This window comes from Mustela putorius, unplaced genomic scaffold, assembly GCF_011764305.1.
Source record: "Mustela putorius furo isolate JIRA1106 unplaced genomic scaffold, ASM1176430v1.1 tig00003845_pilon_pilon_pilon, whole genome shotgun sequence".
Classification (NCBI taxonomy): domain Eukaryota; kingdom Metazoa; phylum Chordata; class Mammalia; order Carnivora; family Mustelidae; genus Mustela; species Mustela putorius.
This window is the reverse complement of record NW_025421998.1, coordinates 21443716-21464222: the sequence shown is the minus strand read 5'-3', so window position 1 is coordinate 21464222 and position 20507 is coordinate 21443716. Positions and strand designations below refer to the sequence as shown.

The following is a 20507-nucleotide window of genomic DNA, read 5'->3' as shown; positions in this document are numbered from 1 at the left end:
CTACAAGCTACAAGCCCCAGTAAATGCGATGATAATTAGGGCAAATAATGGGAGTTTGAGGGGAAAACAAACAAACATGAGAGGTGGGGATACGGAATCCTCAATATAGACAAGAAAAATAGGGAATGAATAGGGAAGACTGCTCATTAACTACAACGCAGTGGGACAGAATCAAAATGAGTTTCATGTTGAGCACTACCCGTGGGGGTAGTACTCCATGGTTTATGCTGTTAACTTTGAGCAGAGCAAGAGCAGTTTTATTTAAGATAAAAAATAAGTTTATTTGGGAATAACAGAGGAATTGCAGTTCAGGGCAAGCAATCTATGGTAAACCATAGGTAAGTCCAAAAGGGAAGCTCAGCTTTTGTAATGTTTTTGGAGGAAATTGGGGAGGGTTGTTTTCAACAAAAGTTTATTGGAGAAGAACAAGAGTTTGAGGTTGTGGCAGTTTCTCACTGACTTCAAGTGGCAGGCAGTGCCTTGTTGCTGGGGCAGGGAGGGATCCTCCTTCCTTTTCTCAAAAGCAGGTGATAAAATTCCCGTGAAAAATGTCCTCCCTTTTTGAAATACAGTTGACCCTTGAAAAACACAAGGGTTAGGGGTGCTGATCCCTTGTTTCTTGTCTCCATGCCACCCTTACCTTAGCTCTTAGTGGTAAGCACTGCTCTCTGTTCTACCCATAGTCATCTTCAGTGGAACTAAACATCCGAGAGTCCCCTGACCATTGGGGATAATGGTTACAGACCAGAGAGGAGCAGAGGATCAGGTCTCAGACCCTTCTTCCCTTCCCTTCTTCCGCCAGGAAGTAGGAGGTCGATGGCTTTCTGTAGTCTAGAGTATTTCTAAGGCATATCTTAAAGTGTGTATGGTTTCACAGCAAGGGTAGTGGGGAAAAAAACTGAAAATCTGAATCTGTCCTGGGGAAAATCTGGGTTTATTAGAATTTGAATGCCAGTGTAGACTACTCCCTAATCCACTTTTTCTCCACCTTTTAGAAAATCCACAGCCCCTGAACATGCCGCCCTCACCACTTTACTCAGACCTTTGGCATCCATCCTTTTAGGACTGACTCCTAACACTCAGGACCTGGCCAACAGGACAGATCAGCATGGTCACTGCCAACAAATATCTCTGAGTTCTTTTTCAAACATCCTGTTTTGCTGTGTGTTTGCACATATGCACTTTTGAACAGTATCCAGAAACTTGAAAAGGTAGAAATGAATGTTCCTGCCAAAAAGAACACACACTCTCTTTCTCTCTTTTAAAGTAGTTTGGTGTCCCGGGATGGTCAATATATGGAAGCTAGGAAATGAAAAGAAAATACATGGTTAGGAATTACTAGGTGTTCTGACTTTCTTAGCGTGCATATGGAATCCTTTGACTCCCTTGCACTCTGGCTTGCCCTAAGTGTCTTTAAGTTCTTTGGATCTTGTAGGAGATGCTTTGGGAACCAAATCTGTGCTGCAGAGGTTAGTATTCATTACTCCTTTAATTGGTGAGACAGGTTTATCTGAGTTAATATAGAACATGATTTTCAAAATGATATGTCAGAAACATTGTGAAGTATCCCATTAAATGTTTAATAATAATGAGGTACTGAATTTTGTAAGTGATTTTTGGGTTTTATAAATTAAAGGAGGTTCGAGGTGATTCCCTTGCCCTCACACACATTTCCTCCTAGTTTCTTGAGTAGGCAGAAAAGGGGGGGGGGGATGTTGGAGCCAACACAAAGACCACCAGTAATCCAAGTAAACTGAGCGCAACAGAACTCATGTCTGCCTTTCTTCAAATCCTTTGAATGTTAGAGCTTTCAAAAAGCTTAAAAATCTCTAATCTAAAAAAAAAAAAAATCTCTAATCTAAAGGCAAAAGAGCAACATAGTAATGATAAAGACAGAGGTACAAAGTATAGCTCTTTTATTTGTTTGTTGACATTGAGAGTTATTTAAGCTGCTTAAATCACTTTTCTTATTCATTTTTATGGTAATGTGGGTATTTATGAGGATTAGATGAGATGGTGAACATAAAATAGGGTTGACATGATGCATAGCAAATAATTGTTAAGAAATATTATTTGTTATACTAATAATAACATTAAGTAGTTCCAGATCACAAAGGTCTTTTTCCCCAAAGATTTTTCCATGAGCTGGAGAAGAGAACTCTGGTTAAGTTTTATTTCCTAACAATGGACCTTTCTGGGTGGCTGGCTAGTAATCCGTGCTGCCAGCAGCTGCTTACAGAAGGCCTTCCAGAAATCTCTGTCCTGCTCTTTGGGGCTCTAGAGGCCACCAAGACTCTGCTCTTCAGAGTTGAAAGTTTTGGACTCTGGACACAAAAATGTCAGAAAGGGCCCTCTATTGTTTGCTAATTATTGACTTAACATCTCTTTTACCTCTTTGTGGTTCCGTCCCTCCTGGGTTGTGCAGACCATTGTTTGGGTCTTTCTCCCTCTCTCTCACGATGCTTTTCTTCCTTTCCATGCTTTCTTGTTTTTCCCACAGAGGGCCATACATTGAAAGGCTGGTTGGACACAATTGCTTCAGATCTAGTCAGATAAGCCTTGACATGTTTATGATCATAGTTGCTACTTATTCCTCCTTGAATTAAAGGAGCCTAGATTGTGTCTCCAAATGGTGCTTCTGGAACCACTTCTTGTGATCTCTTCAGGCTCTGGGACTGGTAGAATGACAGCATATCTCATGCTGGAAGCTCTTTTGCAAAAGAGCTATAGCCAGTTTGCTCATCAACCAAAAATTTGCTGCTCCCCTGGTTCAGCATCACAGACGTCTTTGATTTGCAAAGCTGGTACAATATTTTTAGAGCCCATTGAGTATGGGACAATTTATACATAGAAAATTTTCTTCTGATGGCTGTAATTGGATTTTTTAAGAGCCACATCATACAATGTTTTCATGTTCCAATGGAATCAAATGTGTGGGAGTCCAACACCTTGTGATTCAAAGCCCCTGAACCTCCTCCCAAACAAGAAAAATTTCCTCTCTCCGACTACCAAATGTTCCATTTCACCCAGAGAAAAGAGCCACTGCAGTTAAGGGAGCCACATGAGCCCTTGTAAGAGCAAACAACTCTACTTTTTTAGAGTGAACCAAGAAAGGTAAGTGATTAGACATCGTCATGTACTTGAGTCTTGAAAGGCTCATCCAAAGATTTAAGCAGAGAAGGAAGCTGCTATATAATCCTTAGAGCTGACCCCAAAACAATCTGACTCTGGCCAGGCCTAAACACTTCTCCAGAGTTTTCAGGACCGGGTATTTTGGGAGCCCGTTGGCTGAAAAACAGTGCCCTGTCCTAGAAGCTGGAAGTCAAGACAAGTACTCGGAACCTTACTAGTGCAAATGTTGAGACTCTCCAAGCCACTCTACTGTGGGGACTGCCTTCTTTATTGGTAGACAAAGATAGAATCCAAGGATTATTAGGCCTCTTTCCTACTGGAGCTTAGCAGGGGTGGGCCTATGAGGAAGACCGAGGTGGTTTGGCTATTTTAGACAATGAGATGGACAAAAGCCAGTTCCCCTCCAAGCCCTAGACCATGTTTTCTTCTTGCTGGTAGGGACAGCCACACTTCGTTGTAGAAAACAAGAAAGACCCTGGCTGTCCTACCTTGGGGAAAGGAATTTTTCATAGTTAGCTAGAGTTTTGTAGTTAACTAGAGTTAACTAGAGTTTTGCATTGGGTTTTGTTGGCCAAGCCTAGCTAGTAGTAAAGTCTTACTTTGCCTTGTTTTGTTTTCTTCACATATTTTTTATCTAGTGACTTTGAAGCAGAGTGAGCAGTCAAAGGCAGGATTAGGATACTACCAGATATTTTGGGTCTTCTTAACCAAACGCCATTATTTATCACGTTTTAATATCCCATACCATAATTAGGTTCATAGGGGCTCATGCCAGAAATTCTCCATTAATTTTCACTTAAAATCCCACTTATGAGAAGTTCAGTGATATTACCTCCCCAAAAAAGTAATTGTCAAAATGCAGTCAGAATATTAGAAGCCAAACTGCTTTGTGTAGTATGTTATTCATTCATTGTCATCCTATCCAAAGTTGTGTGTTTAATGATATGACAAGGTTGGCAGGGACTCCCAGGACCTTATTTCATGGTACCCATTTTCAATGAAGTTAATAATATCTGTGTCAGTCATCTCTAGACCTATTGAGAAGAGTTGAGTCTCCACTCCTTTTCAAAAAATTTCAGATCCTCTTCTTTTTTTCTCATTCAGCTGCCATCCCCTGAACAGGCCTGGCACTGAGAGTGCCTGTTTTATAAGTAATAATTTTTGTGTGCTCCCCCCACCCCCCACCCCCAGCATTTCATTTTAACACATACAGCTTTGGAACAGAAACCATTTTTCTTCCCTCAGGCTTCAAGTGAGCAGATCTCATACTTCAGTTCATGCCAGCCTGCTTACTTAAGAAAGCTCCTCTGTGAAATATATGTGCTTAAACTCATTATACTTTGATAATATTAATTCTTAGTATTCATTTTTCCCGCCTGCAGGAAGGAACCAGACCTTCAGGGATTGGTCAAGAATTCTCATTTTGAACACTCCACAGTTTACTTCATCAGGTCAGTTAAAACTACATTCACATTTTTCCTCTCCATCATAGGGAAAAAACTAAACAAAGAAACAAATAGCTGCTTTATATTTAAAAACTCACAGGGTACACACTTGAGACCTTCTACTTGTTTAGACGGCTTATTTACCCAACTTTTGCTTCAATGGAAACATTTTGCCAGTTATGGGAACCTCTGAAAGCCACTCTTTGTTACTAATGGCATCGTCACATATTCTGTTTGCTCAGAAAGTAGTTCTCAGAGCTTTTCGTATTCAGGTCCATACTTACTTGGAAATACACCTGCAGTATTGCATCTTAAGGATTCGAAGTTGTTTGCAGCCTCTCTGAAGGTCCTCAAGCATTTGGTCAGTAAGCAGGACACAACCAGAAATATCCAAAATATGCAAGTAATGGCATTTTGCTGATAACACCTCCATCGCTGCGTCTGTAATCTGAACACACAGCCAAAGTGAAGTACTGATTCTTCCAATGAACTCCATCCCATAGAAGAATAATGTACTAATCAGTTTGGCCACTGTAACAAGATGCCATAGACTGGATAGGTTTTTTGTTTTGTTTTGTTTTGTTTTAAGATATTTATTTGACAGACAAAAATAACAAGTAGGCAGAGAGGCAAGCAGGGGGTGGGGTGGAAGCAGGCTCCCTGCTGAGCAGAGAGCCCAATGCAATGCGGGGCTCCATCCCAGGACCCTGGGATCATGACCTGAGCCAAAGGCAGAGGCTTTAACCCACTGAGCCACCCACGTGCCCCTAGACTGGATAGTTTAAATAGCAGACATGTGTTTCTCATAGTTCTAGAAGCTGAGAAGTCCAAGATGGGGTTACCCACAGACTGAGTGTCTGGTGAGGACCCTCTTAGCTTTCAGATGGCTGCTTTCTTACTGTATGTTCACAGGGCAAAGAGATAGCTCTAGTTTCTTCCTATACTTAAAAGGACAGTAATTCCATCATGGTGGCTCTACACTCATGACCTCAATTATTATGACTGAGGTCATAATAATTACCGAGGTAATAATAATTACCCTAATTATTATTAGGGTAATACCCTAATACCTAGGAGGTATTAGGTATACCTCCTAGGTATTTAGGGGGTATACCTAATTACCTCCCAAAGCCTTACCTCCCAGGACTATCACACTGAGAATGAGAGTTTCAACGTATGAATGGGTGGGAGGCAAAAATTCAGTCCATAGCAAACAGAATCAAAACTCGCGCCAGCTTGTCACATGATGAGCCTGTAACTCACGTTAGTGATTTACCTGTTCCCAGAACCGAAAAACTATGGTTCAGGTGGCACCAACAGACTTTGTGATCTTGCTGTTGTTTTTGTTTTAGAGTTCTCTACTTTGGATGGGTAACTTCATTAAAACTTCCTTAGTAATACCTGTCACACCGATATGAGCAACTCATGAAATGCTGCCATGATGGGATTTGGCCTTACACTCAAATCCACTCTGAGGCATCATCGTTTTAGAAACACAGGTTTAATAACATAGCATGTTACAAAGCTATAAAAAATAGATATCCCCTGAAGTTATCCTGCAGACAAGGTCAGATTACTCTGAGAAGGAATCTGAACCTCTCTGATGATTTGTGTGGAGAGTCTGGAAGCCGGTGAGTAGGTGAGACAGATGTTTGCAGGCAGGGGAAGAAAGAGCAGATTCCACAGAGACTACATGAATCTTACTCTGAGGAGTTCTGCTGAGGGCTCCAACATCTTGAGAGGTTGCTCAGATGCTCTGCAGAGATAATTCCACTCCACTTCTTAGATTATTTTACTTACTCAGGGTCTAGCTTTTGAATTCATAGCTAAACTGAGACTTGCTGTAGAATCAAAGAGATCACTTTCCTCAAAGGAATTTTTTTCCAACTGGTTTTAATTTCTCATTTTAAATGTTTGAACATTCTAAAAAACATGCCATGAGGCTTGGCTCTTGTTTTTAATATAAAGCTGAGAGAATTATGCATAAAATCCTTCAGTTTGAAATGTAAACTTTCTAAGTTTGGAAAAATAGATGTTGTCATTGTCTAAGCATGGCCTGTTTTCAGAACATGCTCAGGACCAAGGTTTAACACTGTGCCTGATTCTCATAAAAAGGCCTTCAGACATTCCTGCCATGCTATGTTGGTCTCTGAGGATCTGGTATCATTGAAAAGACATAGAAAAAAAGCCCTCAGAATTGTGGAGAAAAAGAAAGATAGTGAGAGGATAGAAAAGTCCAGACAGGTAGAGTTCAGGGAGCTAGGTTTTATTGATTCTGAAGGAGTGAAAAAGGAGCCTGACGTTTCCCACAGATCAGAAGCGCAAGATGTTCAATGTTGGGCCTTGGAACTCGAACTGGAGGTGACTGGCTAAATTCTTAACTCCCAGATACAAGGTCCTAATAGTCCTACTGAGCAGAGAGTCTTATTCCCATTTTAGTGCTAGGTAAGGTGGGGTCATAATATACGTACTGAACTTGGAGGTGAGCTGGTTGCAAGGAAGAGCTGGCCTTCCAGGACATGGATAAGGTGACCATTCGAGATTGACTCCTCGGCTTTTGAGAGACCTAGCCTAGGATGATGAACCAGACACCAGTGTCTTTTGTGGCTCATCAAAACCAAAGTAGGTGAAAATATAATACTATGTGTCAACTATATTGGAATTTAAAGTAAAATAAGATTTATTTTTTAAAAAGCAATGTAGGTAAAATATGTTAAACTGGACCCACAGCCTTATGATTTTTCCCCATGAGGACTATTCCAATGGCTTCATATATGGTCACCACATCTTCTGAGTCAGGATACATACTTGACTCACAGAGATAGTAAAGTTAAACCCTTCTTCTCTCTTACATTGAGGTTCTGGAATAATCTATTCCCCTTCCATTTTTTTATCCTGGATCTTTGATATAAATCATTATTCATTTGATAATATCTTATTTGTGTAACATCCTCCTTAGTTTCTAGGCTGCAAGACAGTTTATAGAAGGAGCTTCTCATTACCAAAAAGCAAGAAACAAAACAAAACACCCAAAATCAAACAAAAAATCCTCTGCCCCAAGTCACTGGAGTCCTTATTTCTCTCATTCTCCTACTTTTCCCCCTAATTAGTAGAGCCACTAAAAAGCCCATTCCGCATCTGTGCCTGCTTTATGGCCAGGGTAATTCCCAGGCAACCATGTGCTGTCCATGTGTTTACAGGTCTGTGTGCAGTGAAAACAAGAACTCTGTAGAGGGTCTACGGTCAGCACTAAGTGTACTTATTTCTTTGACCCACTTCTAGAACCAGATGATACGGACCAGAAAGACACTTGGTTTCTCTAGTTCTTTTTTTTTTTTTTAAGATTTTATTTATTTATTTGACAGAGAGAGCAAGAGAAGAGAAAGAGCACAAGCAGTGGGGGAAGGCAGGCAGAGGGAGAGGAGCCTGAGATCATGACCTGAGCTGAAGGCAGACACTTAACCGACTGAGCCCCACAGGTGCCCCAGGTTTCCCTAGTTCTAAACAAGTGCATTATTAAACAAAAATTTTGCTGTGAACTTTCTAGATTAATTTGGTCACAATTTACCACATCTTTTCCCCCATCTCCTCCTGTTTCTTACTACAGCACAAATAACTATGGATTAGGAGGTTCTAGCTTCACTCTCTTCACCCACTCACTGCACTAAACTGAACAGCAGAGAAGCTGAAGTTTCAGACAAGCTAGACTGTAGGCCATCTTGAGAGTCTGATGCTTTACTAAAAAGAAGCCCATCAGTGTGCACAACAGAAGACAACACGGTTGTTCATGATCTAGTAATTTCTGAGGATATTTTAAAGATTTTTTCATTTTCTTCCCTCTGCATATTTTTCTTCCTCCAAGTTTTTTCTACTAATTTGTTCTACTTCAGAGGCTTTTCTGTTATGTCTGGTGATCCTTGATTGTCTGCCATTTATCAATAGCAAAAGGGTTAAACACTGATTAGAAGGTCTGAGCGCATGATGTAGGTCTTCTCTACCCAAACTCCAATGGTTAGATGGATTATTAGTTGATAAACCCCCAAATGTCAATATTTTTCTGTCTTTCATCCTGTGCTAGTCAGTCTTCAGAAAAGAGGCTTTCAGTCTCCTGCCTGGAGGGAAAGATCTGGCAGCCACATTCTAGGTGCTGTGTTGGAAGAGTACTTGAGCGTCTCTGCATTCAACATTCGGTCACATAATTCCTATTTTCACTTTTGTACTCAAACTCTCAATTATACATAGTATCTCTCCCAGCCCAGCAACCCTCTGTTTTCAGTTTAGTTTAGTTTAGTTCTGTTTTTTAAGATTTATTCATTCCTCTGAGAGAGAGAATGGGCACATGCATGAGTGGGGGGAGGAACAGTGCGAGAGAATCCTCAATCAGACCCCCACTGAGTCACCATAAGATCATGGTGACCTAGGCCAAAACCAAGACTTGGACACTTAATCAACTGAGCCACCCAGGTTCCTCCCAGCAACACTTGGTTTTTACTATCTTTAGAACCAGTAGTAGAGCATTTGGTTCCCCCCCCACCACCACCACCCAGGACATTTGGCAATATCTGGAGATATTTTTCATTGTCGGTAAGGCGGTGTGGGGGACCAGGTGTTATGGATACATACTGGGGAGAGGGTAAGGATGCTCTTAAACATTCTACAGGGCACCAAATAACCCCCACGATGAATTATCTCATCCAAAATATCAGTAATGCCAGGGTTGAGAATCTAGGAAATAAATACCCAACCTTCTGGTGAAGGTAGGGAAGGGCAGGGCCCAGGGGTGTGAAGTAGGGGAGGAAATCCAAGGATCTGTCTGTATTTCTCAAGAACTTTTAACCCAGTCTTCCTCATTTTAGCCACCCTCTTAATCCAGTTCCAGGGGTAAACAGTGCTACCAAATTTGAAGACCATTGTATAAATCAATTTTCCCCCCACCTCTCTACTGTTGGCTTAGAATTCAAAGCAGTCTCTGGTCTGTTAAATTAGTCGATCTATTTTCAAACGTCAAAAATTTTCTTACTCTAGTCTTCTCTCCTGTTTATCCTATCAACAGGGGCTCCTACCCTTCTTCTGCAGTTCTGTAGGGTTTCAAGAGGGAACAAAATTATATGTGTAATCTGGAAAAAAACCTATATGTGTATATTCTATCTGCCATTTAGAGCCAGAATCAGAGATCTCTGTTTCTTGACATGGAAATATGTCCATAGTGTTTTAAGAGAAAAAAAAGTAGGCTACTATGTATTTTGGAAAGGGGGATTCTATTCCAAAAGAAAAAAGGACAAAACATAAATCTTCAATATCTAATCTCTGTGTACATAGAAAAATATTCTAGAAGACTAAATATAAAATGCCAATAATGGTTATGTCTGGATGGTAGTATGACAACAGATTTTACTTTCTCCTCTTTGTTTGTATGTGTAGTCCAAATATTTTATAATAAGTATGTATTTATTTCATAAGCAGATGTCAGAAAAATTATCAAGCACTGGAAATAAGACAAAAGATGATTACATGTCTTTTCAGTGTCATACTGGAACATTGTTTAACAGGCCTACCAGAGGAATTTTATAAGGAATTATGCCGTACTAATGACTGTCAACTAGGGCCAAAACTCAGTGAAGTTACCTGTTGTAACCTGTTACATTTTTGTCCAGGAAAAATGTAAATTATTTCTATCTGGTAGAAACTACAACTTCTAGGTTATGGGCTTAGTACCTTAGAGGACATTAACCAATTTTAGATCTACCCAACAATCATATTCCAGCATCCTTTTTCTTCAGTTCCTACAACTACTTGGTTTGATCAAATGCTCTATGAACTTATTTTACCATTTTGCTGGTTCTCTCATTAATGAATTAAATAAACCTTTGACACATTTTCATATTTGAGTGAGAATTGTTTTTAACTTTTTGAAAATTCTACTTTGAAACAAATGAAATCATAAAGCTATCTCCAGTTTGGAGAAAGGAAAAAAAAAATGTAACGAATACCTCAGGCATAACAAAGTAAACGTGTTCTTTGATGTGTTTAACCCCTGCCTACTGCCCTGCCTGGGTTCTTTGTGCTTCAGCTGGACCTGTCTGAGCTCTGACTCCTGCACGTACCTTTGGACAGCCAGCAACACTGAGAGATGTGAGGCAAATGCAGTAAATGGCCAATGCTTTAATAATCTCATCTGTCAGCTGAGGGCAATAAGAGACATCCAAATGTTCTAAGATCAGTGAGCCCTTGCAGAATGCCTGCAAGAAATTCCAAAGTCAGAGGGTTTTTTTCCTCTTAGTCTTTATTTGTATGTTGTGTATATCTGGAGCTACCTTACCCATAGCAGTTTACTTAGTATGCATTTCAGTCCCTGAAATAGAGATATGTTACATCGTGTTGAGGAAAATAAAAAAGCAATTACATCCATTTTTTTTTTTTGAACAAAAGACATTCACATACCAGCTTAACAGCTTAGCAATATTCAAATTCCTGTTAACAGAATTTGGTTTTCCTGAATTTAGTGCTAATGAGATTTTACCCAGGTGTTTAATAATTATTAGAGTTATATTAGCCAAATGACTGGAGGAAAAGGAATCTGGAGGGGAGAATTCGATGGGAGACACTCTGGGTCTGGGGTTGATGGTATTAATATACCAGAAAGACCACAGTCTTTGGAATCAGGTAGACCTGAGTTTTAATTTCATTTCCACCACTGATTAGCTCTGAAACTTTAGCAAGTCACGTCATTTTTCTGACCCTCAGTTTCTTCTTTTTTAAATCAGGGAAAATAATATCTATTCTCTAGCATTGTCCTGAAATATGAAAATGTTCACCTGAAGTTTCTAGGACTAACAAAGGCCTAGAAATGATTGGAACGTCTTCCCTTTACCTTAGTAGTTCTTAAGTTTCATTTTTCAGTTAAAAGCAAGAACTGTGTGAGAAGAATCCATGAAGAAATAACAAGAGTTTACAAGCCAGCAATTATACAAGAACAAAAAGATCCACAAAAGTAAATCTAATAGTAGTTGTAAAAATATCCTAAGTCAAAATGAGTAGGAGTTGGAAACCATGAACAACTCAAGCTATACTAATACTGTACTTATAAAAGTCCCTCCCCCAAATTATAAAAAACTAGAAATTATCAACAGGTGCCCAGTCACTCTAGAGGTTTTGGCTCATTGAGAAGCAGCTCAGATTTTTAGAATACTAAATTGGAGATCTCAGTAAGTGATAGTTGACCATTAATTTTAGTTATAAGTATTAGATTTTAGTAACTAGTGAGTTACTAGTAAGACATTACTTGTTTATATGTAAAAATGGATGTCCATCAGACTATATGTCATTTTCCTCTCAGACCTGAGGGAGAGACCTGGGCTGTTGGATCACTTGATGGCCATCAGGATGACTCCACTGGTAAGACTACGAGTGGGCTTCCCTCCCACTGAATATGCTAATTTACAGTCTTTTTTTTTTTTTTTTTTTTTTTTTTTAGCCCTAAAGAAGACTGGAAAGAACCAGTCAGCCCACTATTTTCTTTTGCAAGTTAGTAAAAGAGGGAAAATTTCCAGGGGCAATTTAGCACAGGAGGCAAAAGATAGTACTAAAAATTTTTGGTAATTTAACCCTCAATCACTGTCTCTTCCTGACCAACATAACAAACAGCGATTCCTTTTTCCTCTCAGCTCATGTGGAACTTGTCTTTTTCAACGGATTCAGCAGTTACAGTCCTTGACTTATTCCTGTATTGTGGCTAACTAATTTGTGTAGAGATCTGTCTTCTCTAGCAACTAAGTGGTGTCAAAAAATGGAGGGGACAGCTTGTCAGTAGACAGTGAGGTCCCTGTCATTGGAGATAACCAAGTATAGAGAGCACACCCGGTGGTGGTACAGAGGGGATTCTGGCTTTGAAGGAATGGAATTATTGGTCTTGAATCTCAGCTTGGAGATTTAACAAGTTTTTCAAAACAAATCCAGGAAGTATCTCAGAGGTATTGTGTGGAACGCTATTAGGTTTGTTTGTTTGTTTGTTTGTTTGTTTCAGAGGTAGAATTTAGTGATTCATTAGTTGCATATAACACCCATGCTCATTACATCAAGTGCCTTCCTTAATGCCTGCCAACACCCAATTATCCTTCCCCCGCCACCTCCCCTCCAGCAATCCTCAGTTTATTTCTTAAGAGTTCTCAATTTTCATCTTATTTTTCCTTCCCTTCCCCTATGTTCATCTGTTTTGTTTCTTAAATTCCACATATGTGTGAAATCATATGGTATTTGTCTTTCTTTGACTACTTATTTTACTTAGCATAATACCCTCTAGTTCCATCCACGTCATCACAAATGGCAAGATTTCATTCTTCTTGATGGCTGAGTAATATAATTTTCCATTATATATAGAGAGACACACACACATATACACACCATATCTTTTTAATCCATTCATCTGCTAATAGACATCTGGGGTCCTAACATATTTTGGCTATTGTGGTCATTGCTGCTACAAACATTGGGGTGCACGTGCCCTTTCAAACTACTACATTTTTATCCTTTGGATAAATACCTAGTGGTGCAATTGCTGGGTTGTAGGGTAGTTATATTATTAACTTCTTGAGGAAACTCCACTTTTGCCTGAATGGCTGTACCAGTTTGCATTCTCACCAACAGCGTAAGAGAGTTGCACTTTCTCCACAACATTACCAACGTCTGTTGTTTCCTGAATTGTTAATTTTTCTGCTATATTTTTATACCTCCTTCACAAGCATCATATTTATAATTCGGTAGGTTCTCGATATATATTAGTTGATTGGTCCACCCTTTGTAAGTGTCTTCAAGAATACAAAGAATTTGGGTGTTTTTTTTTTAAAGAATTAATTCTGTTTTAATAATATAGGAATTCTTAGGTCACAAGGGATAGGATAACATTGTTTTCTGTTTAGAGAATGGACAGAGTCCAAAGAACCAGAGAAAATTTAAAACAAGAAGGAATATTTATGCTAAGAATTATTTATTAAAAGATGAAGTGAGCTTTAAAGAGAGATTCAAGGCGCTTAGTGTCTGAAAACCCTTACAGTTACATGTTACATCTGTCCATGTTTGGACTGCTTGACTCAGTTCTGCTTCAAGTCTTTTTAAAACCTCTGATATTCTTTGAAGTTGAACTTTCTCAGAGGTTTTAAAATTAAAGAATAACTTATAAAAACGTATTAGAAGGTCTATGATACATTCATGGTAGCATTCTCATCCATGGAAAATCTGAGGCATAAAGATTGGTCTCGGGCTTTGTGTTTGGCATAAGTCACTGCAGATCCGAGAAGTAAGTCAGAACTTCTCTTTTCTTTATAATTCATCTTTTCCTTTAGAGACATGTAAGTCATAAGTAACTTAAGTCTGCAGTCATGTTTCACCATAATCAGTCATGAAATCCCATTTCTCCCCTACAGATAAGATTATTTTATGCTTTTCTGGCTCAGTGATGCAGATTCTGACATATATTAGTGCTGTTGATTTTCTTGTCTTGGAACATGTCAGACTAAACTTCTTCCCAGACAAAAACTTTTGTAACGAAGATGGGAAGAAAACAGACATTATCAGGTTTGGCTCCCAACCCACATATCAACAAGTTTTGCTGTGGGTTAATAATTTTGAAGTAAATTTCCACGTCTTAGTGAGTTAAATCATTTTTTTTTTTTTTCTGTATGTCCTGAGCTGAGTCACAGTGTGGGAAGGCTGAATGACCACATTCCTAAATTGGGTATGTAGAGGAGACCAAGTCTCACTGACATTTACTGACTATCACAAAGATGTACTTCTGCCAAAATCCTGATTTAAGCCCCCTCAACAGGTGACACTCTCAGCCCCCAAAAACTCCCCTTGTGGTGCATACTTGTCTTTTGACTAGTTACCTCATTAGGTTCTGATTCATTCTACCACTAAGAAGTTTTGTGGGTTGTTTTTTTTTTTTTTTTCTATTGATAATTTTGGGAAAATCTTTTACTGTCCAGAACCATTTTCTGTGAAGACTGGTTTTGGCTGTTTCAAAGGCTAAAATACAACTTCCACAATTTTAAGTTATAAACTGGATTCAAAGCTAGTTTCTTGGGCATCATATATCCCATTGAAGATAGCCTTGGTACCACTAGACATCAGAGTAAGTGGGTGTAACAATGGCCTGGGTACACTGAGCTGGGGAATCCAGGCATTGCCACCAAAACTAAACCCTGTAAAGCCCCACCTCCTAGTGAGATGCCTCTCCTATTCTCACCCTCCCTGCCGGGGAAACCAGACTGCTCAAGACTTAGCTAGGGCATACTTCTTTTAAATATGGAGGAGATTCAAAAAGGGTAAAGTGCAAAGCCCCAAACAGGCATTTCCAAAGATACTTTCATGATGCAATTTTTTACCTAATTACATGGTGATTTGGGAGATAAGCTTTAGCTTCAAGCCAGCTCAAATATGGCTTACTCCACAAACTTTTCCCCGGTTCCTTCCTGGAGGAAATGCCTCTTCCAAATCCCTATAGCATTTAATGTTTTTGTCTTTCCCACTTCACACTTGTATTACAGCTATTTATATCACTCTTTTATCTTCTGCATTGACTATAGCTTCTTGAGGGTGGAATCCATGTCTGATTTATTTTTGCGGCCTCAACATCTAGATGCAGAAGAGGTTCAAGATGAGGAAATGTCCAAAGAAAATGCCTCTTAGCATAGGAGTGAGGAAAACGAGCTCCCATAGATTGCTGTCAGGATGCTAGGTCTAGTCCTTCCTCACACCCTGTTTAATACCTGCAGTTAAGAAGATGGTTAAGAGCACAGAGTCTGGGGCCCACCAGCCCATATCCTGCCATTTGGAAGTTCTGTGTCTCTGGATAAATTACCCACCCTCTCAATTCCTCAGTGATCTCATTTGCAACAGGGGAATAACATGGTACCTTAATATGGCACCTACTTCAGAGGGTTGTTGGGAGGATAAAGTGAGTTAATATAAACAAAGCAACTGGAGAGTAGCTGGCACAGAGTAAGCAGCCAGTAAATAATACCCAGTACCATTTTGTGTTCTGCTTCTCTTGCACTCTTCTGTGGTATGGTATGATTGCCAGATTTTTTAAATGATACATATCATAGTAAAAATATTTTAAAATATACTTTCAATAAATGCATTAATATACTTACAAATTATATAGACATATAATTATTCAAATATATATTATTTTATATTTAAAAACAAATATATATTATCTTACAAATATATAGTATATGGATCTTATATATGGTATATTATATCATATAAAAATAAAATAAGATGAAAATAAATCTGAATAGGAGTTCTAATATATTCTTGTCACACTGAAATAGATCGTCTTGTTCATTTCCCTACATAAATATTTTCTCTGGAGACACCTACTCAGAAGTGCACCTTTGGTTGTCAGTAGACCTTGATGATTTACTAGCTGCATAGACCCTGGGCATTTGGTAAAAACAAGGGAATTACTTTTTTAAAATGTAAAATGCAACAAGTACAAAAAGAGAGATCAAATGTGGGGAAATTAAAGAACAGAAAGGGTAAGCAGTCACAGAGGATGTATATTAGAAAGACGACCTGGAAAAGAATAAAACACATTTATCTTTGAATTAGAATATGAAAAATTCCAGAACAGTCAGGTGTTAGACTTTATCTCTAAAATAAAAATAAGCCAGGACTAGACTAACCAAAAGTCAATCAGGTATTTCTCTTATGGCCTTTAGAAGAATCTACACTTTCTCCATTTTTCTAAGATAAGTAAAATAAAATGGGTGCCCAGGGGCGCTCCTCTAGGGGCTTCTCTGGGACAGGAAAGCCTGAGAAAAATTACTTAAGTTACAATAATCCGCCTGAAAGTGTTGATAGGTTCCTCTTGCACAGCCAGCCACTCCACTTGTTCTCTTTCTCATTCTTTCCCAAGAAAATGGCAACTCAGAACTTTTACTCCAAGGACAAAGTCATGCTGTCCTCCTGTGAACTCTTCCACTTAAAGATCTCATGGAAATAATGAGTTCAGGAGCCATCAGTGCTACTTTGATCTCCCACTTGGGGGCATAATGGAATAAGAAATGATGTAATCAAGGGAGGTTACTCCTTTGTAAGAAAGCTCAGAGGGCCTGAAGTTGTGTCTGTGACCTCGAGAAAGTTAGTCAACCTCAAGTTTCCTCACCTATAAGAGAATGAAAATAACTCTTAACCTATCTCACAGGCTTATTGGAAGATGGAAAGAAATTGTGTACTCCCAGAGCACTTGACGGTCAGGTCAGGTTGGCTTTTGTCTCTCAGCAGACGAACTGAAAAGGCCTGGAATAATCGACCTGAGAACACAACCTCACCATCTTCCACATGTTGAAGGCTTTGGGATGAGGAGATACCATATGCAAAATTTAACTGGAAGTTAATAGGGTAATTAGAAGTCATAGAAAATCATAGCTCCTGTGAGATGATGTGCCACAGGTACTCAGCTAATGTCAGGTGAGGCATGATAAGCAAAGCCCAGGTACACTGCATGACAGAAAGATCAAAACAGACTGGCCACTTAGATTTAAGAAGCAAAAGGAGCATAAACTACTCTTGTGGGAAAGTGGGACTTGATGTTTATTTTCCCTGTCTTTTTGTTTGCCTTTAGACAATCTGACAGGTTTTATTTAACTTTTGGCAAGTTTCATCTTTCACAGGATAAAATAATATTCCAGGGGCAGCTTAAAGGTTGAGAGGGACCTCCAAAGGATTATCTTCCTTTTGACACATTCTCTTATAGTTCTTCTCTGTGGAAGCTCAACATGAAAACAACAGATGTATGCATTCACTTAGCAAGTCTATCTGCTTCATTTGTCCAAAAATAGTTCTCCCCAGTGGGAATGGGCAAGAAGCCAGGGCTGGTGTTGGGTGTTCTCAGTTTCAGCTATTTATCAGCCAAGGAAACATGGCACCCATGTCTCCAGGACCCCTTGGAACCTTACAGACTGTGGGAAAATGACAAGCTGTCAAATCCCACATCCTTTAAGTCTGGCAAATTTCTAATTCTATTGACTTGCCTCTGCAGTTGGGAACACACTAAGGCGGGGAGCAGCGGGGAACACTGAGCTTATTTCTTTTGCTCACAGCCTTTGAAGAGAGAATAATGCCTAGGTATCTTGGTAGGAGTTTGTCTGTGACTCAGTTAATTCTAAGTGCTTAGGTCTCTTAAGGGTATGTTGTTCTATTATAAATTCTAGGAGACCATTCTTGGCATGGATAGCCAGGAAGCACAGATTTTTGTAACAAAGCTCTTATTCTAGAGTTTGTAGGAGTTGCTTTTTCCACAACGTATACCAGATCTTTCTTCTTAATTCTACCATGAAATTCCTTGGTTTCCTCTCCTCAAACCCTGTAAAATGATTCTGAACTTGGCCCTTCTGGGATCTTCATCACTGAGAGTTTAGTCCATTATTTCCTAACAGTAATCTGAAATATTGGATGAGGTAAAGAATTTTCCTGAGCCTCAAGTAAGGCCAAGAGATAGTGGCCAAAGGTCTGGATGTCCTATCTCCCCATACAGAAGACTTCAGAGCATCCTTTGTATCAAAGGCCAAAGATTAAGGCCATTTTGGAAAGGGATCCTCTGTTTGTTGCTTCCCTCACAACCAAGAACAAACTACATCCCCGGAGAAGAGGTGGAGTTATTGAAGTCTCATACTTTGACAATTTTTGAATGATTTAATCTTAGAAACCAAATAGAAATCAATGTTGGGTTTTTAGAAAATTATTGCTACATGGAGCCAACACATCTAATCCATCTTTGGCATTATAAGTCAGTACGTGTCAAAGCCACGGAAACCACTAAACCACCAAGGCGGTGGAGTCAATGAGAGTGATTGATGGAAATCTTGCATAAACAACATGTTTGTGACTAGTCATAAAGCTTAGTGATTTGATGTAAGAGTTTGAAATTAGAAAAGAGTCTCTAGAGGGTAATCTGCTTCTGGCTCCTAGGGCAAGAATGAATCAAACTGAATATTAGGTCAAGACATGAATCCAGTTCTTCTTACAGTTTAGAGAGACATGTCCAGAAAAGGCTGTCAATGGGGCATTCTTGGGGAGGAAGACTCAAAAATGTTGCTGAATGAGGTGGGTATTCACTAGGCCTTTCTGACGTATTGATGTTTGCTCCACAGCAGTTGTGAGGGTTTCTGTTCCCTTGCACAGGTAATTCAGGGTACAGGACTGAGAACCCTGAGCGCCCCACTTGGACTCAGCCTGGAGTAGCCTCACATCTACAGAACAGCTTGACTTACTGAAAAGTCCTGAATCAGGCTAAAAGTCAAATGAACAGCAGTGGATCTTAGTCTGCTGTTCTTCCAGCTGTAAAGTAGCTCATGATTTGCCCCATACAGCTACCCTCCCTAGTTCCTTATTCCCTGATCCCTCTTCTCTTAATCCTCTATTTATAAATCAAGATAAATCTGTTACTCAAGAAAAGGTAAATAAAAAGCAAAATTGAAAGTTTGTAACACAAGAAAACAGATAAAAGAGTTTTAAAGGTTAAATCAGAAAAGATTAAAGAAGAAAAGGAACTTGTTACCTCAAGTGTCCAAGCTGTTAGGTCAAGATTAGGGATCTCAAAAAAGAAGGGACTGTAAGAGAACAATGAGGGAAGTGGATGTTCTAGCATCTCTACTGTTGGTTATGACCCATAAACAAAAGTTGTCAAATACTTCTGTGATCATCAAAGAACATGTTAACCTAGGCTACAGCTGGGCTCTTAAAATTTATCAGTGGTACCATTTGGGAGATGTCAGTAAACCAGCTTGTGAAGAATATACACAACTATTAGGCAGAAAAGACATAAGAGAGTCAGTAAAGCTGAACCACAACCACTTGCCTCTTATTTTTCTTATGTAGTTATAAATACCACCCACTGCATTCTGGTCACAGGGCTTTAAAACACAGATACTATCTCTGTTAGGGATACTTTTTTTTTTTTTTCATAATAAAAGATAAGAGGAGGCCCTCTTTGGATTTGAAGAACAATGATAATATCTAAATCTGAATCTTCCCTTTCTCTCAAAACCATAAAATCTGTAGAGGGAACAAACAAAACTACACAGTACTCATATATTCACCCTTACAAGGAGACAGAAAACACTACAGCCTTCCAATTACTAAGTAGAGTAAAAACAAATGAATTTCAACAGAGCTCCCTTAGCCTGCCTGCAGCTACCACAGGCCTCTGGAGTGAGAGAGTAGGAAAGGGTACTCTATCATAAGAGTAGAAGGGCGAAGAGAGCTTAAAGGAAGCACAGACAGAAGCGCTCACAGGAAGATAAAGTGTAACAGTGAATGCCTAAATACTGAATAGGACGTGGTAGTTCATAGTGCCAGGTACATGACTGAGCTATGGGAAAGAACTTGAAAATGAGGGTACCACAAATCTCCCAGGTAGCCAGATGTGTGGATGTCATAACCATGTCTTCCCCCTCATCCCTGTCCAAACTATCTACACTTCCATGGATTTTACTACTTCAGCTTTCTCCAACCCACCCTCTTCTCTCTAGCCTCATTGGTACTGTTCTTGCCAGGCTGCCTCTCTCTCTCCCCTGAACTATAAAAAACTTATTCACTTTATTCCTTCTATAAATCTTGATAGCTATCCTCTCTCCCCACTGTCCTTCAGTCTAACTTCTACATTTCTCCTTAAAGTGATTTTCCAACAGATAAGCTTTCCCTTGCATTCCCATGCTAGATTAATTACTTCAACTGAATTCCCCCATAGATTTCTTTATCACAGTATTAAAGCCAGCATCCTGACTCAGGAATTAGACTTTATACCCTAGCTCATGTATTTCTTTGTTTCATGATTCTTAACTTTTCCAGATTCTTAACCTCTTTGAACATCAATTTCCTTATCTGTAAAACAGAATTAAAAGTTTCACCTACCTTATAAGGTAC

The 20507-nt window shown here is 39.3% G+C and overlaps 1 protein-coding gene across 1 annotated transcript in view; it reads right to left on the bottom strand.

The window, feature by feature from the left end:
• The window catches only part of FBXL13 (F-box and leucine rich repeat protein 13), a 248478-nt gene that overhangs the window by 3522 nt on the left and 224449 nt on the right, over positions 1-20507 (bottom strand). Inside the window, exons 19-20 of the mRNA XM_004739587.3 lie at positions 10682-10816; positions 4862-5025 (exon numbers count right to left, since the gene is read on the bottom strand). Coding sequence (XP_004739644.1) covers positions 4862-5025; positions 10682-10816 — 299 coding nt within the window. The remainder of the gene's footprint in view (positions 1-4861; positions 5026-10681; positions 10817-20507) is intronic.